At 40.1% G+C, this 27,089-nt stretch overlaps 1 protein-coding gene and 1 long non-coding RNA gene across 2 annotated transcripts in view; both read left to right on the top strand.

The window, feature by feature from the left end:
* LOC310908529 overlaps positions 1 to 27,089 on the top strand; it is a 470,346-nt gene that overhangs the window by 232,506 nt on the left and 210,751 nt on the right. The window lies entirely within an intron of this gene.
* The window catches only part of CDH20 (cadherin 20), a 118,596-nt gene that overhangs the window by 57,809 nt on the left and 33,698 nt on the right, over positions 1 to 27,089 (top strand). The window contains exon 2 of the mRNA XM_083856909.1: positions 23,282 to 23,649. Coding sequence (XP_083713035.1) covers positions 23,407 to 23,649 — 243 coding nt within the window. The 5' untranslated portion in view covers positions 23,282 to 23,406. The remainder of the gene's footprint in view (positions 1 to 23,281; positions 23,650 to 27,089) is intronic.

Below are 27,089 nucleotides of genomic sequence, written 5' to 3'. Positions count from 1 at the left end.
CCACTATTTTTGTTGATGTCCATAGTTAATCAGGCTGGACAGCCTATAGGGTAATCATGAAGCTGGTGTAAAGCAGTCCTGTGCTCAGCAGAGATCTCAATGTCTTTGCTTTGCATATGGTGATGAGCTTTAGTGTCTGGCTCTGAATTGCACTCTGTCTGATGCAAAGCCTTCATGGCACACTATAAACAATCAACAACGCACATTTCTGAGCTGTATGTTGTTTCCTTCTCTAAACTTTTCCCTAGGTGATGAAGTGATTCTCTATTCACAAAAACCTGGGTTTGATTCTACCTCTTTGGTGAAAGTCATTTGAGTTCTGTGCCAAATTTGTTTAAGGAGCTACAGCTCTTTAACATGTTTATGGTTCAGGGGGGTGCACTATAATTTGAGGAAAACATTAGTATATATAGTACTACCAGTGATGAATAATTAACATACAATTATAAAATCTTTTATCAAGATTTTACATGGGCAAGAATAATTTCATTTCTCCCCAGACCACATTTGAAATAAAGGAGAGCAGCAGTGAAAGAGGATGTACACCCTCAAATAGTCCAGGGTAGGCACTGAGGATAACTGCCACACACAGATGAAGCAACAAAGGGAATTTACCTAGACAGAAGGTATTAGCAGAAATCCAGCATCCACTGATGGTGTTTTGCACGGTGCCTTGCACATGTCACTAAATTGATTTGATATTTGGAAAGGAGACAGACGATTTCACTACTGCTCTTGTTGAATGGAATAGTGCATCTTTTAATAGCCTCACATAAGCAAGAATTTATTTTAATGTCCCGTTCAGAAGAAAGAACACCATCTTCAGAATTAGCAAGAAGTATCTGTGGCAAGTGGACATTCCTCAGGAATCTTCCAGTCACTACCTTTTCCAGCCCTTCTGCAGTCTTTAAAAACATGGGGAATCATGTTTTGAGCACATGAGTGCTCAAAAGCTACTGCAGGTTGAAACTAGGAAGGGGTTTGTTTCTGTTTGGGCACTGGAGGTTTGCTGAATCAGGAAAAACTCGATAAGAGTGTATGAAGAGAAAACGAGCAGCTTCAATGGCCTTTGGAGTCCTCCAGCTCTGAGCACAAGGCTGACAGCACAAAGGCTGTGGAGATCAACCTGGTATCATTGCTGCCCCAGTACACCAATCTGCAGAACAGGCAGTCCTCAATAGAGAAAACAGGGGATTAGCTTGTCCTATCAAGGGAAGGCCAAACCTCTTTGGTCTGATATTCAACCGTAATTACCAGCCCAAACTGCTGATAAATTAAGTAGTTGCATGGACCTGCTGACTGAGACATGCAGCCCAGTCATGAGAGCAGGAAAGCTACAATCCTTCAGCACCACCTACTATTGCACTAGAGGCTGCTGCTCACCATACAGTCCTGAACGGATCCCCTGCCTCAATCCCAGTAGAAGCTCCTTTACTTGGGCCATTGTCTCCAGTTTGTGGAGGGAAAGACTGTAAGGGATTATCTGAGCCATCAGTAACAAGGGAAAGTGGCAAACGTGTGAATCAGGTCTGGTTCCTTTCCCACTTGTCTCCTCTGGCATGGCTAGAGGTGCTGCCTTGTTGCAGGGGCACCTGGCATCTTCTCCCAGGAATACTAGAATGGAGGAAAGTTCCTAGCCAGGGAGCCCTCAGGTAGGACTCTGCCTTTGAGGATAAGGAGCAGCAGGGCAGCCACCAGCCCACCCATACAAACCTGTTTGTGGCCTCTCTTCACTCACTGTGACTGCAGCAAGGCTTTTAAAGCCTTTAGGGATGGCCACAGTGAGACAATAAAGGTCCAGCAAATGTCAATCCTTCTGTGACTGGTTTGGGAAAGTTTTTGCCCAGCCTCATGGCTGATTGACAGGGCACCTTTTGAAGTGGTTGATTTTGTTCCTGTTTAAAGTATCAGACCAGGCAGATTCAGTGCCACAACCAGCAAAGTCAGCCCTCATTTCCCAAGGCTCTGAAAAGGGGTCACCAGCAGGCAGGCAGATGGGTACTGATTCCTCCCATGAGTGCTTTCTCTTCTTCACTTTGCATTGGCAACCACTTTAGAGATCATCCATAACTTCATCCTGATATGCAATTACTCTTCTATGTTTGTCTTCCTGCAAAAGTTTATTTTCATTTTTTCATTTATCTGTTTATAAAAACAAAGCACAGTTTTATTCCATATTCAGTTTTCTCCAGTGTGGCTTCAATTCAGGCTGATGACAATCTACCCCACATTATTATAATATATTATTTACTGACACCTCCTAGGTAATAACTGTTTCTAGACAAGAAATAATAGTTGGAATTGATTGTATTTTCTTGGCAGCAGCATTGGTTTGCTGTGGTTTGAGGTCCAAAACAGTGAAAGCTGAGTTCTGTCTTCACCTTAAAAATTCTTTTCAAATGTGAGCATTTGTCTATTGGATGGTGACTCACCCATATGTGACCTGACCAAAAAGAATAGCTGGTAACAAGAATTCATGGGACCAAAATACTGAAGACTCTTTGAAGTCCATGCTTCTGAAAAAGGTGAATTCTCAGATTTATGACTATAAAAAAGTCAATTTAGAATGGATGTGCCTTTCCACTTTTGCTGACTGTTCACAGATTGTAGAACTAAACATCAAAATGTATAACTTACACTTTGTTAATTTTTTTCTTGAATACTTAATAGAGAATGAACCTATTTTGAATTTTGCAAAACTTCCTTCAGAGACACTCAAAAATTATATAAAATTATGCTGTGTCTTTTAGCAACATACAGCTGGTTTACAGCTCGATATAATGAATACGATATAATTATATTTATAATGGATATAATGATATTTATAATGGATATAATGATATTTATGATCAGTCATAACAGACCCAATTCAGCTGACCTGGCTTGTTCTAGAAGTCCCTAGGGGAACAAAGACCTCAGTGCAGAGATTTCCAACCAATAGGCTTCCCCAGCCCAGGAAATTCAAACTGGCTATAAAAAGGAGCTTGGAACAATAAAGGGTTTACTGGCTGTTGTCCAGGACGCAGAGGAAGTCTGTGTCATGCATCTGTCTACCACCCACAGACCCCATGTTACAGTGTCTTTAGGTAATTATTTTAGTTATGGACTATTTAAGAAACAAAATTATTTGTTTTAGATTCACAAGTTGCTGAAGTTATTAAGTCTAAGGAACATTTTTGGGATTGACATTATAAATTGAAAATATGACTTTGCATTTTACTTTTTTTCAATCTGTCTGGTTTTTCCCCAGTGTTTTCACTTCTTTTTCTAGGTTTTTGCTTTTTGTGTGTCCTGCTAAAATGAGCTCTTCTCTATAAAAGACAAATGCAAGTAGTACTTTATCATGTTAGGCAAACATTTGTCCCAAGTTTTATAGAAAATATTCTACAACTAAATGTTGGCATGACTTCACCTCTGGTACAGTGTGCAGTTTTGGGCTCCACAATATAAGAATATTAAAATATTAGCATGTGTTCAGAGGAGGGCAACTAAGATGGTAAAAGGAGTAAAGGGCATGACTTAGGAGGAGTGGCTGAGGATACTGGGTTTGTTCAGCTTAGAGAAGAGGAGACAGGGGTGTGACCTCATTGCTGTCTACACCTTCCTCATGACAGGGAAGTGGAGAGGAAGGTGGTGATCTCTTCTTTCTGGTGTCCTGTGATAGGACACAAGGGTGACCTTACTAAGAGATGTTCCATCCAGTTCCAGTAACCTGAAGTTACCTCCTCTGGTCTTTGTCAATTACTGTGTTACAGCTTCTTTCTTGATTTTCTGACATGGGTCAGGAACATGAGAGCTTGTGAGAAAAAGCTGGAAAGCTGACAGCACTAAGAACTGCTGGAGTTTTTTTCTCTGTTAATTTCTCACTGACTTTGTGGCTGGAGGACTCTGAATGAGGCAGAGTGGTAGTTGAGAAGATAGTTTACAGTGAATGGTAGCTTTTTAGAGCTTGACTGACAACAGGGTGTTGAAAGGCATTTGACATATTCTCATTTGATAGCAGTAATCATGTTGGTCAAGAGAAGATCCTAATATTTCTCATTGGCATTCAGCAGCCCCAAGAATTAAGGGTCCCTTTCAAATCTGATGGTTGAGATTTCTATCTGTCAGACACTGTCAAAGAATTCATTCCTTTATGTGGTTTCCAGTCTGGCTTTGCCTGGAGAAAGCACTTTAAACTCATTTTACCTCATCTGCAAAGGAAGATGACAGCTCTTTGCTGTAGAAAATTTGTGTCTGATAACTATACTATCTCTTAATACAGTCTTTTTAGCCCAAGACTTCCAAATACTCACTGCAGAGACAAGGCAGAACTCTCCCCATTGATCTGTCACAGGTCAAGTCTGTACTTTGTGAGGCTTTCACATAGACTAAGACACAAGATGTAAGTCGTGGGGGGCGAAGGCAGGGAAGGAGCAGCATTTGTGTGGGGGAATATCCAGAATTTATTTTACACTTCATTTTCATTTTTCAAAACATGCCTACATATTTCCAGTCCATTCTGTGTTTCTGGGCTGCCCAGTCCACTCCAGTATAGAAACATAGAATGGTTATGTTGGAAAAAACTTCTAAGATCATCAAGTCCAACCATTAACCTACATGCCAAATCCACCACTAAACCATGTCTCTGAGTGCCACATCTAGATGTATTATCAGAAATAGTCCTTCACTTGTGACAATGGTAACTAGATAGACTGCTTTTAACCTCCCAACTCATTTCCTATTTGTCAGATCAGAAGGATCCACGGAGTCCATGTAGCACAACATCACTTCACCCCTCAAAGCAGTGTCCTGCCCCTGCTATCTACAGCATGACTTCACATAAGCTGTATCCAATCTATTTCTATGCTACATTGTCACCAGCCAAAATTGGTCTTGTTCCTCCATTTTCAAGCTGAAAAGGGAGAGGAACAGATAAGCCCCAGTTTAATTTGTTCTGGCAATTATTGGAAATCTCCCACAGAGAGAGGAGCCCTTGCCTGTCGGTGCGGAATGACATACAGCCTTACGGGCCCAGACAAAAGGAGACCCTGCTTTTCTGCAAGTCTATTCAGGCATGTATAGACATATTGGCTGAGGTACCAGCCCATTCGCATCTTAATGGGGAAAAGAGAGAGACGAGGACCTGAAAAAAAAGAAAAAGGAATAAAAACTGGGAAGCGAGGGCTGACACTGTGGCATTGAAGGCTTGAAAACAAACTGTGCACTGGTGAAGAGAATGGTGAAAAAACTCTTGACTGGCTAGTCCAGCAGATAACTACATTGCTGCTGTCTGTGTTTCAGAAGTATCAGAATAATTCTGTTATTACAGATAAAGGTTACGCTCAGATTGATTTAGAAATGCGAATTGAAGATAAGTGTGTTTTGGAGCTGGGGTAGAAGCTAAGCTTTTTTTCTTTTCTCTTTCTCTCCCTCTCTTCCTCTCACTCTATTTCGGAAAATCAGGATTCAACATTAATTCAACCCAAATGAAAGTGTTATGATAAAACACCTCTGAGAAGCATTTTAAAATATAATTTCCTGCAAAATGAGTGTGTAAGTTTATTAAAAAAAACCAAAGCACTAGTCAAAAGGTGAAAGAAATATATTCCATGATTATGGGGGAAGAAAGAGGTTATTTAAGAAATAGCTGAAATGGCAGTTCTTTTTAAATTGTCATGTGAATGCTTTTAAAATGCAATGACAATGGCAGCTATTCTTTAAGGCTTTTTCCTTATACTGTGCTCCCGAGCTGAGAGGAAAAGTGTTTGTGGAGAAAATCACTTTAAATTCCAGGTAGATTTTCTTTTTTCCTCATGCCTCCGGATTAATTTTCTCAATTTATCCCTTTAACAATGCTCAATAAAATAATTCTAATAGCCACCTAATTTGTCTACACTGAAAACATCTGACAGGAAGAAATGTCAAAGTTTGGTCATTGGCAACCCAGAAATGATTTCTTATTGCATTAATAGCATATTGCAGAAAAAGAGCTGTAATGTAAACTTAAAAAACAGCACACACTCCGCTTGTTTTTAAAGAAACTGTCGAGATCTATCCAAAGCTCACTGCACTGATTGAAAATGCTTTTGCTAGCTTTGCTGAACTTAGAGCTGATGCATTGTTTATAGGGATTATAACCTTTGCTGTTGTTGTCTGTGACAAAAAAATTAATAATGTACGAAGGTAGCAAAGATCAGCTTTCTTTTTGTTAATGGTAATTTCTGTGCAGGACGATTAGAGAATAATTTTTATAACTGACCAATGCTCTAGTTAGATAAGTTGGAAAAAACAAAGTTTAAAAGCAAAAATTGTGCCACCAGATAGTTAGAAAGTTCATGTGTAATTCCTGGAAAATTAGTTCTTACTGCAATTAATGGCCATTGTGTTTGAGCATTAATAGCCTGGGGAAAGCATAATAAAATTGCTCCTAACTGGTGGTAATGACACATTTCTCAGGGATTATTACTTAATTAACAATAATTTGAAAGAGTGGTTCTTCTCTGATGCATTCATTTATATGGTGTGTCTAAACAATATCATATCAAAACATGTCACCTGCTAAGATTTCTCTTGGTCCTTCGGTTTCACTTGTGAGTGCCTGCTTGCCTACATAAAATACTGTATTTGCATCTATGCTACTTCTTCTGTGGGTCCATGTAACAGGAATTCCACCACCACCACCACCCCCCCCCCCCCGGAAATTTGCACATTGTTTATTGTTTTCTCATCCTACGGCGTATTCTGGGTCTGTGCAGATGATAATTTTAATTAGGAATGCTAACATGATCAGGGAAATACCTCTCACGCCCACTCTTACCACGCCTTCCACGCCAGAAGGGGGCAACTGTTTCCCCAACACATGCATTATTCATCCCCAGCCACCTCAACATGAAACGTTTTCTATTGTTTCCACTCGTGTAGCTTGTGTTCTCCCGGCATCGTTTCCAGTGAATGGTGTCTGTATACCTCACCTCCTGGATTACTGGTCCCATTCACACACTGGTGCATCAGTTGAGAAAGAGGCTAGATCATCAGACAAAGAGTGTCTGATTGGTTTGTGATGATGTCTTTTCTTTTTCCTGAAAGTTGTTGCATGCTGTAGTACAAACCAGGCTTGTTCTTTGGAGTGGGTTATGTTAAAAAGAGGACAGAGCTGCTGAGGCAACCTGTTGCACTCACTGCCCAGAAAAGCACAAGAGAAATGCTGTGTGTAAACTGAGCTGCAGTAGCAAATGACAGAACAGAGAAATGCAAACATAGTGAAAGGTATGTTGTATTATTACTATTTATTTTTCTCAGTGGCATAAAATACAATTTCTCTGTCACTTCCTGCTGTATTCAGCAGGTTGATCAAAACCAGGAAAGACTTGAAAAGCACTGTATTTTTGTGTTGGTAAGAAACAATTAATATGCTATATTCTCTAATATGTGGACAAGCTGTCTGAGACAGAGTTTCAGAAATATTTGGTAGCTGTCTGTTGCATTCATTGGTATCCATGTAAGAGGCTTGGAATAATTCTGTTGTTTGCTCCTTCATATTCTGTTCAAGGAGACTGGAAGTTCAGACCTGGGCATCACCAGAAAATGACAGTGACATGGACAAATTATTCTTATATTAGTTGTAAAACTCTCCTAATTGAAGGAAGATTTGTAAAATAGGCATTAGGAACATACATTTCCATTTGTACTTTCAGAAAATTCCTGTTCAAACAGCTAATCTGTGTATCTTGACTGTCTAGTTGGAAGCTTATATTTGGAAGTAGATTAGACTGGCACTTATGCAGAGCCCAGACTTCTATAGTGGATCAAGATTGATTACAGTGACACAGAATTTCATTTTTATTTCAGTAGAATTTTAAAATTTCCTAGTTCGCACAACATCAAAGGTGTCCTTCTAAATAAAAATCCATGCAGTGCTCTGGGGGCATATCTTATTATGTACAATATAATCAGATTGATATAGTATTGCATCAGAAACAACACAAGCTGTTTTGAAATGGGCCTTGTGGGGGGAAAAAATGGGGGATATATAACAATGTGTGTGTTTTTTTGAAGAGAAAGAAGAGTTACAGTGAATGAAGTTCATGCTAATTAATAACATTAGACATTTTTTTCTTGAAATACTGAATGAATACTAAACTAGAAATCAAAAGTTTTATTGTCCTTGACATATTTTTTTCCAAGTAGCATTGTTCACATTTTTCTAGTTTATTCGGTTCTTCTTTATAGCAAAATGACCAGGAACTACTGCTACAAAGCCCACTCTGAAATTAGTGTTGTGTGAGGATTATCATTAAAGAATAAAACTCCTGCATTTTTATTTTTTTTAAAGGCTGAAAAGGTGGGTATATGCCCTGTTAAAGTCCTCTGCAAGCAAAGCAGTCTGGTCCCCATGCATGGGGAAATCCTCCCTTTCTTCCTGTTGCCTCTGACACTGCATGAGAAGCAGTGATTATTTGGCTGCTCCAGTGGGGCCATCCCTCCAGCTACACTCATCACGCAGTAGGGTGGCACTCTATCAGGGGGTCTCTGAGACCTCCCTAGTCCAAAGCAAGAAGAGATTCTGCAGGCCATAGGGCAGAGATTTTGCCTGATTTTTGGCGTATGAACTCTGCAGAGCTTCTGTCCAGAACAGGCACTACGGAGTCTTTAGTGTCTGTTTCAGAATGGTTGGAGAGGGGGCAAGCCAGGCACCTACTGGTTACCCACAGCCATTTGTAGGTGCTTGTCCGGGCTGGCATCCCAGCCATGGTGTCTGCCAGCTGGAGCAGGTGGGAAGTGCAGGCAGACAGAGTGGGTGTAGTGGACAAACCACAGCTCAAACAGTAATGCAGGAATGTCTTTGCTTCAGCCTTTGCTGGTGGTGCTTGAGGCTGCCTGAGTGCAGAAGTGGGCAACCCAGTCCTCCATGTCTCTGTGTCACTCCAGCAGACTGCAATGCTCTCTCTAGATCAGTTTTGCAAGACAGCACTTCTCTATTTTAATCCTCTAAAAATGCAGCTCTTTGCTGAGGCTTTCGAAGTCCATCATATTCACTGGTTTTTTACTCTACCTTCAATATTTAACTAGAAATTATCAGCAACTGATTTAATCAAATCCACTAATTTCTTCAGTGCATCACAAACTGTGGATATAAAGGTATCTCATATGCCCCTGCCTTAGAACTGTACAAGCACTTAGGAATGTGAGCTGCATGCATCTTTGGTTTACCCCTCCTGATATTATCAAGTGATGCATTTTCATAAGCATGCCACATCTCCTAGGTAAAATGGGCATTGTGCTTTCCATATGTGTCATATTATATTGCATTATGTTACATCATTTTATAGTATATTATATAAGATTATATTGTACTATTTAATTTTACTTGAGTGAAATATTTAGAAACCCAGTCCACATATATTATGCAATTGGAGATCATTCTGGCACTAAAAAGTAGAAAATTTTATTTAGGCTACATTTTGCTTATTATCTTGTGATTGGCAAGAAAAATATTTCTTGAAGGAAAGATATTCTAGGGGCTGGAGAAGAGGTGATAGATTTTTGACAGGTAATACTATGAATTTATATTGCACATCCATCCCCAGGAATGTCACAGTAGTATAAATAATATCTGAATAAAATTTCAGTTTCTTCAGACATATTTTGTGCTTGCCGTTATTCATTGTTGGTAATGAGACAATTAACAGGCTAATGATATAATATAGGCATTTAATTCTGCCATTTCAATGCCAAACCTACAGGTATACCTACAAAGTATATAGGTAGGTGTTGTAATTCTTTTATGTCTTTTAAATGCCTCTGCAGAACTGCAGGTCATATCTTCATGGCTCTGCTCACCTGAATATTCTTACTGAAGTACCCTGGGAGGTGCAAATGAGCCAAGCAAGATTTACCCTGAGCAAAGTCTGTAGAAATCTAGAGACTTGGACAGAAGCTTTTTTGGGAAAAAAATTGGTTGGGGAATTTGGTTCTTATGCATATTGAAACCTTTCACATTGAAACATGGCAAGTTGAGATCAGATGCAGTAATGAGGGAGCATCACTGTAAGACATAGGCCAAAAGTAAGACAATCAATGCCAGCTTTAGGTGGATTTAGATAAACAGAAAAGTGAGTTTAGAAGAGATGAAAAAGAACACCTGTACTTTTACAGAAAGTATCAATTTTTAAAAGGCAGAGATACCATGGGTCTCTTTTATATGTTAACTGCCTAATGCAAAGAAGCATTTCTTGCTGTGCCCCGTGATGCTGTACAGCAAGCTAGGATGGAGTCACTGGCATTCAAACTTTGTTTTATTGAAAATACGTTGTACTTAATAGAAGGGGTCAGTTAATTATTTTTGCTTGGATATATGGACGGTGAACCTATTCTCAGAGGTGGGAATCAATGAGAAAAATGAGTAGATAGTCCTTATCTTCTCATATAGGGATTTAAAAGGCAATGGGGAATAATGGTCTTTTACAAAGCTGCAGGGAGTTTGGCCTAGTTAGCACTTTTGTATGCTAACTTAGACTTTAATAAAGTATCAATTAGCACATGCAGAATCAGAGGCCCCTTCTGAATCAATAGAACATCGTTTGATGGTCATTTTATGAAGTAAAGCAGCACTTCAATGTGGTTAGGGAGATTACAGAGTAGCTTGCAACACAAAAGTCCTTACACTGGGATCAAGGGTACAACCTCCTGCTTGATGGGATAAGCTAAAAGAAACACCGTTTAAGCATACAGAGCTCTGGATCTGATTTACCTGCCATGAAATTACTGCTGTTACAGAAGTTGGGACCCTTCAGAGCAAAGAGAGTACAGCTGGAGTGATTGCTTTATTCCCCATTAGCCCCACAGGATGGCAATCCTGGACAAACACCTTCTGATCATCTCTTTCCTAGAAAGAGCCATTTCTTATGATGATCAAGAAAAGCATAAGGGCTTTTTTTTCTTCTTTTTTCCTAATTATCATGAGAAACACTCATCATTCCAGGATTCATTTGGTATGTTCACATAAGCCTAACAATATTATCCATGCCTGATAAGGTTTCTCTCCACCACACAGTACAACCAGCTGGTTTATTTCAGTACTTATGCAGTAAAGACAATTGAAAAATGTGGATTCAGCCTAACAGAGGAGGAGGCAAAGAGGTGGAAAGACCCAAAAAAGTGATAGAGTAGACTAAATATAATGAGTCGTCAGACCTTTTATTTTACATTATAAGACGTGATTTTTATTTTCGTTTCAGGGTTATAGAAATGTAGGGCTTTTCTAAATTACTTCTGTCTTTTGTTTCTGATACAAGATATAAGATTACCTGAACAACTTCCAAGATTACTCTTAAGTCTTCTCTTAAAAGTTAAAAAATAAGAGATTTCACAGTTTCTATCAGTCACCTGTTCCAATTTCCACTCATTTTATTCTTAAAGGTTTTGTTTGTTTGTACCCTAAATTCCTCTTGCTTCAAAGTAGGTTTATTTCACCTGTCCTGCAAACTAAGATGTAGTTCAGCACTCTTCTTATTACACCTGTTAGTATACATTACAGTTTTTTAAAAATCTGGTTTTATGCCCTCACCCAAATCTTGTTTTTCCATACTCAAAAAATACAAAAATTTTAATCTTTCCACCAGTCCTGTTTTTCCAGACCTCTGCTAATATTTCTTGCTGTTTTCCTGGCAGCAGTCTGTGAGTCTGTCCTTGTCTCCTTTTCAGCTGTGAGGTGCTGCCTTTTTATGCTGAGGTTGCCAATAAAAATGCTCCACAGACACAAGCAGCTTGTCCAGCATCCTGTGGACACAGCACAGAGTGGCATTTTCCTCCTTTGGAACAGCCCATCCGATAGTGTTGGCTCCTATTCATTTTGTGGTCATCTCCTTTCCTACGATGCTGACTCATAGGCTGTTACTCACCTCTCTATGCCTGGGCATTTGATTTTGCTGTTCCAAGGCTTGTGTTTTTCACTTGTCCGTATTGAATTTCCTGGTACTGATTTCCAAACATTTCTCCAGTTTACCGAAATCATTTTGAATTCTCCCCCTGTCTTTCCAAGTGCTTACAAAATCTCCCAGCCTGATGTCCTTCTCACATTTTGTAACTATTAGCATAACCATTCACTGTTCTGGTCATGAAGAAAAATCCTGCAGGACTACTCAATGCTGACTCCCAATTTAACACTGAGCTGTTAGCAGTGGTTCTTCAGGTTGTTTTCCAGTTTGTCACTATCATTTCACCTGGGTCTTATTGCCCTATGCTGCATTTGACATTGAGTTGTGGAGTTGTGTGAAACATTTCACAAAAGTCAAGATACAGCACATTTCTCCAGAGAGGAAAATCAGGCTGGTTTTGTTGTCAGCTTGTTCCTCACAAATACATGTTTGCTATTCCTTAGAACCTTATTATCCTCTAGGTGCTGAAAATTTGATTGTTGGTTCCAGTAACTTTCCACATATTAAAGTTATAAATGAAGGCTCTGTAATTCACTGGTTCCTCTTCCCCACCACTCCCTTCTCCTTAAATATATGTACAATAGTTTTTCTCTCCCAGTCCTCTAGGAACTCACTTATCTTCTATAATCATATGAAGGTATTCACTAATTTTGTCTATTGCTTTAGCTAGTTTCTGAAGTACCTGAGGGAAAATTCAGTGTGGACTGATTAATTTTGCAGGAGATTTCAAAAATGTAGGTTATATGACTTGAGAGAAGACAGAACATAATATATAATATCCCATCAATTTTCACTGGGCACTGTACCTGGCCTTTGGCTAAGATGAAGTTGATGAAATGAAAATGGATCTATCTATTTCTTCATGCTACTCCCAAATTTAAGAGACAAGCTGAAAAGCTTCAGAAAAAGGCTGAAAATGTGGGAGAAACTGAAGGTAGTGTTTGTACTGCTACATTTTTTTAAAGAGACAAAAACAATTCTTCAGTCAAAAGGAAGAAATAAAAACTCACACTTCAGTGCATAAACTGATTACAAGGGTCAGCAAGGAATTGTTCTCACCATTTCCATCATCTCACAACAGTACAGTCTTATTTTTTATGGTTAACTAAAGATTATGTATCAAGCAGTATCACATTATTGACCTCAACATTGAGCGCTGGTGCTTATTCCCATTGTTCTTTATTTTCCATTTCTTCTTCTCCTCTCTGAAACTTCAAATACAAAATATTTAATTAATCAGACTTCTCCAACAAGGAGGAAGAAACAAATTACATCAAGGCTGGAGTTTTCAGCCTTACCTTGAAGCAAAACTTCCTTGTGTAACCATCTTTCAGGCAAATTATTTAAGTATGCATGCATGTCTTTTACATCTCATGCATTTTCCCAGCAATCTGTAGTTCACTACCTAAGAAGAATACTACTTCTCCTTTTCTTATACATTCTCTCATTAGGATTTCACTTGTGTCAGACTAGAAGACCATTACATTTCCACTTGGGGTGTACCATCTTTCCAGCTTCCTGGTGTAATCCTCTGCTGCTGTTAGTCACAGCTATTCTGATGTCAAGTTTCTTTTGTCAGAATTTCTTTCATTTCTGAACTATCTCTTCCAAAGCATGTGAAGAGAGAGTTTAACTATTTGGAAGTACCAGCTACTGGCAATTTCCAAAGGCAAAAATCTCACTAGAGCAGAGATCTAGTTCGACAAGCCCATCCTAGTGTCTCAAAAGGTTGTGGTGCAGAACTTGCTGATAAAAATGCGGATCCATAAGTAAGAAAGAATACATTTAGAAGGTATGCAAGAAGAATCTTTTTGATTAAATACAAATACAGATCTAAGAAAGAATCTTCAAATTATTTGAGGGGTTACATGAAGTGACTACCAACAGTGGAGGATTGGGCCTTGATGACCCTGCAGCTGCTGGTGGTAGGGTTTCTCCGTGTTCATGTGCTGTGTTCAGGTCATCAGTTCTTTGTACACCACCCATGTTTCCCTGCCTGAAGAGGAGTTGTGCCTAAATATTAAAGAGGCACCAAATGACCTTTTAGTGACTACCAGTAATAGTGAATGGAAGCCATACCTTGCTTTCAGGTCCATACTCAGAAGTTTGCACTGATGTGCTCTACTGGATCACTGACAAGGCTTTAAAGCAGTGGGGAGGCCCCTAGAATTTATATGTGAATAAATTTTTTCTCTAAGACTTTTAACAAACAAGTGGAGTAGAGCTACAAAGCCTAGTTTATTATGTTATGTCTTTCCCTCATATCTCTTCCTCTATACACAATAATTTCAGCTCCTTACAGCTACCTTGTCATAACAGTTAAAATAACTCAGTTACTATTCCAGAACTGCACACAAGATGATCCCTTAGTCAAAGAAATTGTATAACTGCCCATACTTTCCTCAGTGGGGACATTAACCTGATTCTCCCTTCTCAAATAAACCTGGTAATCTCCAGGGAGCAGATAGAAATGCTGGGCAAACAGTTGGACTCAATGATCTTAGAGGTCTTTTCCAACATTAATGATTCTATGATTCTATGAAATACAGCAATCCTTGGGATCTCTGCTTTCACATTACATAGAGAATATCAGTGCAATTATATCACTGCATAAGCTCATTTCTTTGGGAAATCAGACTCAAAACAGCTGCTGAAGATTCTCGCCTCTGAAGGACAGCAACCAGATGGCTCACAGCAGATAATGGAAAGATGGGAATTTTGGCCAAGAATACCTCAGCTCTTACAAAAGCTGCTATTACATCACCATTACAAATTGAATACTAAGACAGATGGAGCACAGGGTTTTGGATTCTTCTCTGAACGATTCACCTGTAACAAACTGACAAGCAAAGAGTTTGCCAGCAAGACAAAAGATCCTTTATATTCTAGTAAATGCTTGTTCTGCTTAGCCATTAAGCAATCAGACAGAGGAACTGCTTCATTTAGGATACTCATCTTACAAAATGGGAGGCACTGGGAAAGCTGGAAACATGTCCTAACAATGGATTATGAAGAAGATGGAAAATTGATAATACATATCTCTTTGTGAGGGGCAGGTGTTGTTAGAACATGTCACATTTACAAAGGACAGTTAGATAGTGCATTACATACACTCTCCATGGAAACTGAAACTGTTGAGTTTGAAGACCAAAGCCTAGAGGCTGGCATGCAAAGCTTGTGAAGTTGTTTTTCAGGCTTTATGAACCTTTTGCTTGCTGTCTTAGAACTAGGACAAATGAGGTCAGCACATATTTATTGCTTCTTACTTTATTCTTTCAGCTTGAAAGTGTCCTGTGAAGACTAAGCACTCATATTTTGTATTTCTAGAAGTACTTTGAAGCGAGGTGATAAAAACAAGGTAGACTCTAGTATTTCAGACAGAGAAGGAGGGTGTAAGACTTCTGTTTCTTCTTCTGGTTTGGTCTCATATACTGTAGCTTGGAAATGACTTGAAAATGTTCATCCCATTGGTCAGTAGCCTACGTCCTCATGCTCAGACAAGGAAATAAATGAGATCAGGGGAGGTGCAGGTGCCAGTGTTGCACTGCTGAACAATGTCAGAGTCAAGAAATAAGAATTAGAGGAAAGATTTTCACCTTTAGACCACCTACAGCTATTTTCTAAGTTAATTTAAAGAATAATCTTTCTGTATGAAAACACATAATTAAACAAGCAACAACAAAAACCACAGACAAACCAAAAACAACAACAGAAAAGCCCACTATCCACTAAGTGCCACTGGATGCATGCAGTAATTATGAGAGATGGCAAAAATACTGATTTCTGGTTAGAGAAAGAAATTATGCATCCACTTCTTCATCTTCAACAGCTGCCTTTGGAAATGGGTTGGTTTGAATCCATTTCTAATACAACAAAATGCTGTATGAAATGCCAGATTAACAAGGAACACAGTCACAATGAAACTAGGAAGTTGTCTTCACCAGCAACAGCACATAGGCCCTTGCCAATCATTGGTTTTGATCTTCATAACTGGTGCAGGCAGACAGCTGCTTCTCATATCTGTCACCAGATAAGAGATAACACCTTTTCTGCCTTTAGCATTTGGGGTGATCAGGGAGCCTTATCAACTATCCAGTAGCTGTGGGATAAGAAAGAGACCATTTTTCACTGCTACATGGAAATATGTCATATTGTGGGGACTAGCACACACAAAATGCAGCGTTTTTAGCTAAAAAACATGATCTGCTACCGTAGCCACCACACAGCCCAGACAGGGACACCTCAGGTTCAAAATGCATGCCAGGTGTACAACGGGAACACGTTTTATCCCATAGCAGGGGAATAGCAGATGCCTGTATTGCTCAGGGGCCTTGAGACAAGTCTCAGCAAAGGCTCCTCATACAGCTGCAAAGAAAGGTCACATTTCAGGGAGAGGAAAGTCTTTATGTTTGTTTTTTTTTTAAATCATCATATGTGCTACTTTATATGAACATCAATTCACAATTTAGAGTTATTTGTACAGCATTTTTGACAGCGTGGCAAAAGTAGTCAGGATGTGAGAATTAAAAAGAATTTTTGCTTAACAATGAAAGCATAATTAGTATGATTTTCAAAGGTTTTCTGTATCTTGGCACATCCTTGATGAAAGAGGGGTTGTTTTATCTGAAATTTATTTGAATTTTGCAGTGTATTTGCAATGCTACACTTAGTTCCTGTTGAAGTTGACTTCAGCAGAGTTAGTTAGACATGCAAGGAGCTTTAGAAACTGTCCTATAGTTCTGTACTGCTCTTGACAGTAGTATTTACAGTGCCTCACACTGAGTAAAAGCTGGGGATCAGACCTTCCCCTGATGCAAGTTATCAGCATAATTCTATTTGGAAATGTTTACTTTGTGATTGTGTGTGTCTTTCATTCTTTTTGATCTTTTTATGCATCTATAACCATAGGGCTGGGATTTATACGATGGGACTCCCTCTGTCATTCTGGGGGATTTTTCACTCTGCAGACACTCCAAAGCTTTGAAGGACTTCAGATCTTGAGCAAAATGAGTTCACTGATGTGTCCTAGGAGAGATTGTTGACTAATCTGTAGATGTAATTTTATGACAATGGATTGTATTTTGAGTTAATGTTTATGCACCAGATGGTACATTGTCAAGTTTCATTGTATTTATGAAGATCTTAATAAAGTGAAGTAAAAATAAAAATACATGTTTAGGCCCACTGTGTTTTCAAGAAAAGTAACAAGTGCCTTTAGATTTTTCCTTTTAACTTAAACTTGCCCAGAAAGTACAACAACAGGTAATAGTAACAGTAGAACTGTCGGGGGCCAGAGATAAAACATAGGAAGTTCTGGAAGTAGCACAGAAATATTTAGGACTATAATTATGCAGCCTGTTTAGAGATAACTAAATTAGGTACTGGAAGCATTAGGATTTCTAAAATCACAGAAACACAGAATCATAGAATGGGTTAGGTCAGAAGGGACCACAGTGGTTCATCTGGTCCAATCTCACTGCTCCAGCAGGGTCATCTTAGAACGCATGGCACAGGATTGCAACCAAACATTTCTTGCATATCTCCAGTGAGGGAGATTCCACAACTTCTCTGGGAAATCTGTTCCAGTGCTCAGTCATCTGCACAATAAAGAAGTTCCTCCTTGTGTTCAGGTGAAACTCCCTGTGCATCAGTTTCTGCCCATGGCCTCCTGTCCTGTTGCAGGGCACCACTGAGCAGAACCTGGATCCATTTTCTTGGCACACTCCCTTCAGATACTTATAGACATTGATGAGGTCCCCTCTCAGTCCTTCTTGAGATGGAGCAGGCCCAGCTCCCTCAGCCTTTCCTTGTAAGAGACATGCTCCAGTCCCTTGATCATCTTGATTGCCCTCTGCTGGACCTGCTCCAGGAGCATCATGTCTCTCTTGTACTGAGGAGCCCAGAACTGGAAACAGCACTGGAAACCAAGCTATAACCTCACTAGGGCTGAAAAGGAGACAAGTATGGCATTAACTTCTTAAGAAATTTTAGTTGCTGGATCAGCAAAGCCTCCATCCCTGGCAGGTGGTTTTAACACCCATTGTGATGGTGAGTCTGGTGCAGAATACAGCCTACAGCTGCTTACTGACTGGTGCACCTGTGGGCTCATTGCAAAGGTGTCTTATGTCAAAGCAACAAGCAAATGGGGGTACAGGAGCCCTAAGAGCTAATCTGTGAAAACATAAAAGAATAACCCATTTCATGGTGGGTAAAAAACTGCACAGTACTCCCACCTCCACCTTGGTTTAAAATATCAAAATTGAGAAATTCAAGGAACAAAGCAAGTAGCTCATTTGGAATATTCTTTTTAGTCAAATTTAATTTCTTCTTACTGTGGTCATTACCAATTTGTTTAGTTTCTTTTGAAAAATACTAGAGGGAAGATCTTTAAATGTGTCATTAAACACAGAAATCCTTTTCCTTAGCATATTCTTAATGCAGTGTATGTGCTGCTAAGAAAGGTGACATATTTGAAACATTTACTTAAGAAATATCATACATATTTATGTATCCATGTACAAAGAAAATGGAAGGGGCAGTTTAAAACTGGTTGCCTCTCTTCCCCACTTTCTCAGTGTAATACATCCCCTCCAAATGAATTGCTTCCCCTCAAACAATGTGCCTGCATGAGTTCCACTAAGGTCTGTAGCATTCTACAAGAGTGCTGAGTCCACACAGCAAAATCCATTGCAAGGACCAGGCATAAAAGATATGAGCATGTAATTAATTTTATGAATACAAATAGTGCACTGACTTTCTGGGGGACCACTTGCTCATTGTGATGAGTACAGTAAGCATGTCAGTAAAGCTTTTCAAGTCTGAGCTTTTTGACTATAAAATCCTTAGCATTTATGTAAATATGTTATTGAGCACAATACATTTCAATCCCAGTGGAACTCTCTGGGTGCCCATATGGTCATCCAAACTATTAATGTTTTTATCCTTTTGTTGGAAGTGTTGTTCTCTTCAGAATTAACAAGATAAATGGGTCACTTGCAAGAAATGCCAGAAGTTGGTTCTGGCAGTTATTTCATTTTCCTTTTCATCTTTGCCCAGAATTAGCTATTCAATTAAGAATAACTTAATTACAGAGCAAATATATGCTGGGGCAGGGGGGGAAGGAGGGAGTGTCTGTAGAATTGGAGCATGAAGAGTAGTTCACACTTGGAATATGCCTACTTTAATTTGCAATATGGGCTAAAAAGGAAAATAATTTCATTGGCAGACTCTTTTTTGTGTAGAACAATTAGGTAGATCTTCTGTCCCATGTATAGACCACAAGTAGCACAAAGATCAATCAGATCTTCATGGGTCTTTATGAAGCCAAAAGTCATGTTTGTAACTGCTGACTGACAAGAAAAAGGATTTTCAGCAATGTTTGCAAGGCAAGAAAGAGAAAGTAACCTAAACAGCCAAGCTGGTAATCAAACACTCATCACAAAAGCAGGGGCAAGAAAGGCATTCACTTTGGGCTAGGGATATAAACTGCACAGATACACCTAAATGTTTTACAATGGAGTAGACAACCATGAGAAACAAAATGAAACATTGAAGCTATTATCAAAAAATAAAGCACCCTCTGCAGAAATCTCACAGGTTTTGGTCATGTAGTTTTCCCCAGCTCAATAATTTTTGTGTCTCAGCAAGGAAAGCAAGATTTCTCTCTCTTTACTGCCTTCAAATTCTTTGCACATCCCCATGCTGAGTCATGAAATGTGTGTCTGTAATATATTTCATATGGTAAGCAGAGGCTCATCAATTCCATCTTTGCAGATTTCCTTAAGAATGCATTTTGAAGGGGTCCAAGGAACAATTTGCATTAAGGGAATGTTGAAAGCTCAGTTCTGCCTCACTCAGTAATGCCAAGTAACCCTTCCTGTATGATGGGTCCCCCTGATTCCCTGCAAGAAACAGACTCTGCCTCCAAGCCTGAGCCTGTGGCAAAAACCACTGTGGACCATCTAAGTCTAGAGATCACACCAAGCTAATACACCCCAAGCATCTGGCTCTTATCCTAAACAAGTGTTTGTCTACAGCTGAAGTGACCTTGTACTCACCCATCACACTCATCTGGTGAAGAAGCCACCTGTATGAGTCCTCTCAGAGACTCAGTCACTCATGGCCTTAACTGTAGCTCAGCCACCACCTGTGCTACCACACAGTTTAAACCCTAAATGTATGTGAGTGCTATTTATGCTGCTGAGAAATGTGTTCCTTGGCCTGCAGGCCTTGCAGATGCAGAAGCCAAGAGTACACACCTGGGGTAGTGAGACTGTGGAAAAAAGACTCAGACAGGTCAGCAGCAGCTCAGCCCAGGAGCTAACAGAGGTTTTTTTCATCCCTTTGAGACGTAAAAAAGATGTCATTCTCCTTCAGCCTCAGAGAGGAGCCATTGTGGACTAAACATTGTTATTAATGGTATCAATTTGTCCTTAGGCGAGGGGCGAAATGCAATAAGTTTGAGCCTGCATGTTCATGGTTTTGGAAAGGCATGAGAAATCAGAAACTCTGCTATTAACAAAGGAAAAAACCAGCCTGTTCCACTTCAATGCTACTGCTTTCTTCCACTTCTACAAAAAATATATGACCATGCCACCATGGGTTGGCATTAAATGGGGAAATTACTGGTACTCAAGGAAGGAACATCCTTTTACGAGACTTTATATTACTTAATGGCAAGTTTCCTGACAGCTGTTGTACCCCAGAATAAGATTGCATTGGGCATAAGAAATGCTCTTAGGGATACTGCTGCCAGGGACCACCGAGTTGTACACTGTTTTCAAGAAAGGTTCCTCATGGAACTGCACATTCAGATGACAAAAGATGTTCTCACAAACGGCCTGGAGCATTTATGTCACTTCTCTTGACCTTTTTTTACTGCTTTTACTTAGCTTGTTTCTTGCTGATTTAATGCACATATGGATGAAAAGCATCCTGCCTCATTACAGGTATACTGGAAACTCTGCAAGTTCATTTAGCAATGTCTTGATACCTTGCCTAAGCACTGTTGATCCTTGATGGCTGAACTTAATCGCAGGATATATCTGGCACCATTAGTTTTGAATTGGTGGTTTGAGAATTCACCTACAAACACAATCCTGATTACCACAGGAGTTGGTCCATCATCTTGTATTGCCTCTTTGCCACATAAACAAAACTGTAAATTATCTATGCAGTTGATGGAATTTCTTAAAGCAAAAACTCCAGGTAGGACTTTAGCTGCTGGATCATAGCCTGCCCCTGGTTTCTCTTCCTGTTGCAGGACAGAGGCAATGGTGTATTCCCTCAAATTATATTAGGGGGTGGTGAGAAGCTCTTCCCCACATTTACTCACCAGCAAAACATGGGTTGTAAATAATGTCCCCCTGACTTTGCTGAGAATAACTTGTTTAGAAAATGCCAAGAGCGTGGTGGGTGTACTTATGTGCGGAGGGCTTCAGCCCAGTGTAGAGGTATATTGGAGAGTTGGAGCAAAGGCAGAGCAAGCCCTGCACACATAGTTCTTGGATTCCTTTGGCTATGGGCATCCAGCAGGGACTGTGAGCCACGTCCTTGCCTCTCACAAACAGCTGCCAACTTCTTCATGGAATGACAGATACACAGAGATTACTGTGGTCCTTCTGGGCTTCTACTGCTTTGGTAAATCCTCATTCTTTAGCTTTGCAGACAATAAATCCTAACATATTATGTAGCCAGTGTCTGAACAACCAGCAGTTCTGGACATTGCTCTGCTTAGAATTTTACCATGTTCTGTGTTTATAGTTTTTACTTTCTTTGCTGTAGCTATTCAGGCTTAGGTTGTAAACTTTTTCAAGGTAAAGGACCCATTAGTTTGCTACACTTCACAACTGTATAGGCTAGCAGGAGTGTGTGGTCATACTTCCTCTGGGCTTTAAATTTGGAAACATTATTTTGTGTAGAAATTAGTCTTAGATGGTAAATTTGCCTCTACACCCCCTGTGGACATCACTTCCAGACTTACACTGCTGTTTTCAGATTTCAGCCAACTTTCAGATTATTTTTTTAATTTCTGTTTCACTAGATTTCTAAGTGTACCCAGTTCTCTGTTGTACCAGCCTTGATGCTGGGGAATTCACAACCACACTCTTCCTCCCTGTTAAGAATATTTCATTGTCTCAGTCTTTACTTTAAAGTCATGCAGCTGTCTAAAATACTTTTTATTATTTTGAAATCTTTCAAGGATTTCAGTTGGAAATATTTGACAGACATCTCCTGCTACATTTATTTCCACCGGATAAAACAATTAATTAAGCCTAAACACCTAAGTAGGTGAACAGCAGTAGAACAGCAGTAAAAGGAAGTGTGAACTACTGGCTTAAGACTCAGAGCTCCATGTGCCTTTCCTAATTAGTCTGTTTGTCATGAAAAAAATAAGTGTTCTTTAAAGGAACAGCAAAAATACTGAACCAGCTGAGGATGTATGAAGTGCTTTGACAGAATAACTTGCGTGCAGTACTAGATCATTAAGTTCAGCAAAGTGGTGAAGGAAAGGTTTGCTATAATCCATATCCTGGAGTGAGGTCACCAGCTAAACTGACTTCATGACAAGAAAAGACTCTAGACTGACAAGAAAGTGTCCTCTTATACAGGTCAGCATTCCTTTGCCTAAACAGGTCTTCAAGGACTGTGAAAGAAAAACATGTGTTACCATGACTTGCTTGGACATACAGTATGTGGCCATCAGCACTGTGAAACATTTTGTGGGTTATAAAATGATTAACTGACCATTCAAATTCTAGAAACATTGCATTTGTAGCAGCAATCAGCTCCTCAGAGAGGAGGCAACAGAGTGTGAAACCTGAATTCAGCAAGAGAGACTGAAAGAATAATTAAAACCAGAAATAACTTGGAGCTTCAAGAAATTATACTGGTTTGCAATATAGCAATAATATCTGTATTTATGTAGACATGTGTGCATGGACGTGTGTGTAATGACAATGGCATAGTTTCCAAGCAGAAAGATGGTTGCCAAATATTTTTCTCCAGCTATCATAATTTTCCAGAGTGAACTGTTTTTAAATATTCTCTAAGGACTTCTGGTCATAAATATTTCTAAAGAGTATGTGCTTAACTCATGCCAATCAATATCATAAAGCAACCTTACAGCTAAATTAGCAAAGCAGAGAACTTGTACTTATTGACTAAACCCTGATGCTACTCTACCTGAGGCTCAAGGTCTGCAGTTTATATGATAATAGTATTTCTGTTTTCAAAAGGTGTGCATCCTGATCTTACATTTTTATATAGAAGATTAAATACTTTATAGCATATTTGCTTATCAAAAAAACTCATTTGCCATGAGGAAAAAGGCATCCTCTTATGAATATCCTTTAACTTTACAGGATACTGCATTTTTGTGAACGAGGATCTCTCCTGGACGTTTCAAAGGACTACACAGAGGACCTACTTTTTTCTCAAGAGACCCAAGTTACTGTGTTTGGACTTCTAAGTCAGTCCTAGTATACGGATGTGGACTTCAGGTAGAATGAGCAATGCAAAGAACTTGTTTGGACTTGGTGTCTCCTTGTATTTTTGGGGACTGATGGACCTTACTACAACTGTGCTGTCAGGAAGTGCCAGGCCCCTCACCGAAGGGCAAGAAGACAACCTGTCAGACAAGCTGCATCAGCGTATGAAGAGGAGCTGGGTGTGGAACCAGTTTTTTGTTCTGGAGGAATACACAGGAACTGACCCTCTCTACGTTGGGAAGGTAAGGTCCACAGTGGGAGGATGTCTCTAAGAGTGCATCCATCTGCGTATCTGCAGATTGTGGTGAAACACGGGGTGTTTCCTTAAGCGACTTTGCCATCTTTCTGGCAGTGACTTCATCCGCATTAATTTCACTTCTGCTCCCAAGAGCTTTTGCCCCATGTCACCTTCATTTGGGAAGAATTTCTGTTTCAAGGGGCTGTCAATATATTTGCCTATTTCAAAGAGATCTGCTGCATCAATCATCATCTGCAATTTGAGGTAGTGTTAGTAAATCTGCAGCAATCTTTCCAGGGACTCCTACAATGTCAAGGCAAAGCAAGGTTATATTGACATATAAGGATTAGGAAAGAAAGGAAGAGTTTGTGATCATGCTTCTGTCCATGATCAAGTCAGCTAGAAGCTGCAATTCAAAATCAAATTAAATAGCCAGTTTGCCTTGAAAACTGACATCTCAGTTTTTGTTTTCTGCAAATCTTCAGGGTCAGAGTATCTTCTGCCTTACCATATCTTGACTGCAGATTAATTTTATGGGCTACAGAGAAGTTGCTCCAGATTTAGAAGGGTAGATGGACACCTCATTAAATCCAACTATGAAGGGTCCTATTTTTGGATCCCTTATACCCCAAGAACCTACCCATCAGTACAGACATGTGTAAAATGTATTCCTGAGCTCATCCTATACCTATACTTGGTAATATTTTCCATTTACTTTTCTGTGTCTCCTTGAGGAAGAAGCTGATGGAAATCAGACCAGTAACATCTGCTGTCACAATCTGTCTCACTATACCCATCCTATTTTTTGTTTTTAAAGACCCTGAATCGCTGACCCTGTACTGACCCTGTTATTCAAAGTTTTATGGTTAGCATCAAGTTTGCTTCTATTCTACACCAAGGTGACAAATCTGGACAAAAATGTGGAAAGAGTTAAGGTGCTGAAGTGTTTGAAAAATACAATCAAGATTTTACATGCCTAGAATATTAGATACACTATGACAAGTGGAGACTACACACAGGTATATATGAAAAATATCTTAGAAAGGATGTCAAAAAATAATTCTTTCACGTTTCATTTCTTATTTTTTTATATAGTGTAGGCTCCATCTTTCCTTACAAGCTATCCATCTGCAAGGAAAAAAAAATATTACATATCCAGAGGCCCAGTTTGGAAAGATATTAATCATTCTACAGCCCTATAGAGCTAAACTGTGCTCTCAGTCACACCAGTATAAATCAAAATGAATCCATGGGCTTGAGAAGACCTCCTTCTGATTTATCCCTGCATGACTGACAGCAAGATGTGCTCTCCTTCCTCCCACAGCAGTGGCCTTACTAGTGATTGCCTCCAGATGAGACCTCATTAGTCTTCATTCATTTGTGCACCTAGCTTTTCAGCTCTTGATATCTCTGTTGGTTAAAGAAATTAATATTTGTTTTCAGGCAGCTCCCAACTTCAGAACAAGGCCCAGACATTATTTCACATTCTCAGTTATATCTGAAATTACTTCAGGCTTCCACTTGTGACTGAGTCTTAGGTAAAACAAGTATAGGGAGAAACCAGTTCATCTTTTAGACCTGATGGTGTCATTAGGAACACACACAATTTGGCATAGTCAGCAGCACTCCTGAGCTTGCCACCGCTCAGCTGTGCCTAAGGGAAGGACACCAAGACATCTCCTCATGGCCTGTGCCTGCCACTCTAAAGTCCAAGCTGCTGTCAGGGAGCTTCTCCAAGGCTGCCTGGGCACTGGCTGTGCTCTCACCAGGGTGCACAAGGGCCAATTAGCTCCCACAGTCAACAGGGCCAATTAGTCCCATGCACTGCTGAGTTTCTGTGGCTGGATCCCTTGGAAAGCCTCCTAACTCAGCAGTGCTTTGTGTAGTTCCAGCACCAGGGAACTCTGCTGCCAAAAGGAGCCTCTGGGGCTCACACGTTCTATCGTCTCCCATCCCCAGTGAGGGCTGGGGGGCTCTGTGAGGCAAAGGCTTCCCCTGGCCTCACCCAGCCAGAGGCACAGGCACTCCCACAGTTCACCACCCGCTTGTGTTTGTGCTGCCTGAGTCTTAGGGATCCTTAGGAAAGGGGTCAGCAGGGAATTGACTGTGGGGTGAATTAATTGTTCTGGCAAGCCAGAAATTCTTCAGCCCAAGTCACCCCAGGCTGACTCAAAAATAGCTCTGTAAAGGCTTGCACAGAGTGGGGTGGAGGCACAACAGGGCTTTCAGTCTGCTGCTGGCTGCTCACACCAGCCCTCCAAAACAGCCCTGGGTCCTGTACCAAGTCAGGCAGGGCCTCTTCTAACTGATACCACCACAACATCTTGAAACATCTTCATAGCCTGGCCTCACTTTTTTATCCATCTGCTCCCTCCAAGCCCCTGTCAGAAGGAGAAAGAACACAAAGCACAGAGCTGGTTGTGCAGCTGGTTCTGGCTGGTTCTGTGTGACTGGAGCAACCAAAAGAGCACCTTGACTTGAACCATAGGTCTAGGCTTGCCTCATATGATTCCTAAGGTTGCTATGATTCTGTGAAATTCCCTAGACAACTGTTAAAGCAAGGTGCAAAATATGTTCTGGACAGGGAAATGAAAGAAACTTCCTGATGTGAAGTCAGTACAATTTTTTGCTTTTCTCCAGTGCTCATGATAGTGATTTAAAGTACTTCAGCTTCAGAGGGTTCCTGGTCCTGTCACAGATAAATACAAGGCTTCAGTTTTCCTAGAGGTGGCCATTATTGGCTAATAGGATGAACCAGGGAAACCAAAGCCCCTTCATTTGCTACAGCAGGTATTTTCCACATTCAATGAGCAGCCTACACTGTGTCAGTAATTGAACTGGGGACACACTTCACCATTTTGCCATGTTGGAGACTCCCTAACCCTGTTTCAAAGAAGCATTTGAATCACAGCAGCTGAATAAATGAATAAAATGCAACCTCTCCACAGACTATCAGTGTACATCAACCACACTTACTCATGCATCCTTACAAAAATCCCCTGCAGGTGCTACCTCCCTGGAAGCGAGGAAGGGAGAAGCAGAACAGGATGCAGCCACAAACTGGTTAGCAGAGCTGTGTGCATTCTCCCCTGAGCTGCTCACTGCAGCACTACTCTCTTCCACATGCCCTTTGCCAGGAAATGTGTCATTCCAATGCAGATGTGACATCCTTATTTTTTTGTACTGCTCTCATCAAAAGAAGCAATGCAGGTTGACACAGTTAAAAATTTCTCAGGAGTTATCAGCTTTATTCCTCCAATCACCCATCCCCTAATATGGAGGAGAAAGTACAAATTAATTCCTCCTACTCTGTATCAACCACATGGCAGCACAATTTATTGCACCACCCATAAAACAGAGGCAACTTAAAACTAGATCACCTTTCCAACACAGTGACTTTTACACTCCAAACTACAGCATCCTGATATTAGGTTTGGTATGAGC

Source organism: Zosterops lateralis (assembly GCF_965231275.1).
Source record: "Zosterops lateralis genome assembly, chromosome: 1".
NCBI classification, from domain to species: domain Eukaryota; kingdom Metazoa; phylum Chordata; class Aves; order Passeriformes; family Zosteropidae; genus Zosterops; species Zosterops lateralis.
This window is presented reverse-complemented; position numbering and strand designations above follow the sequence as displayed.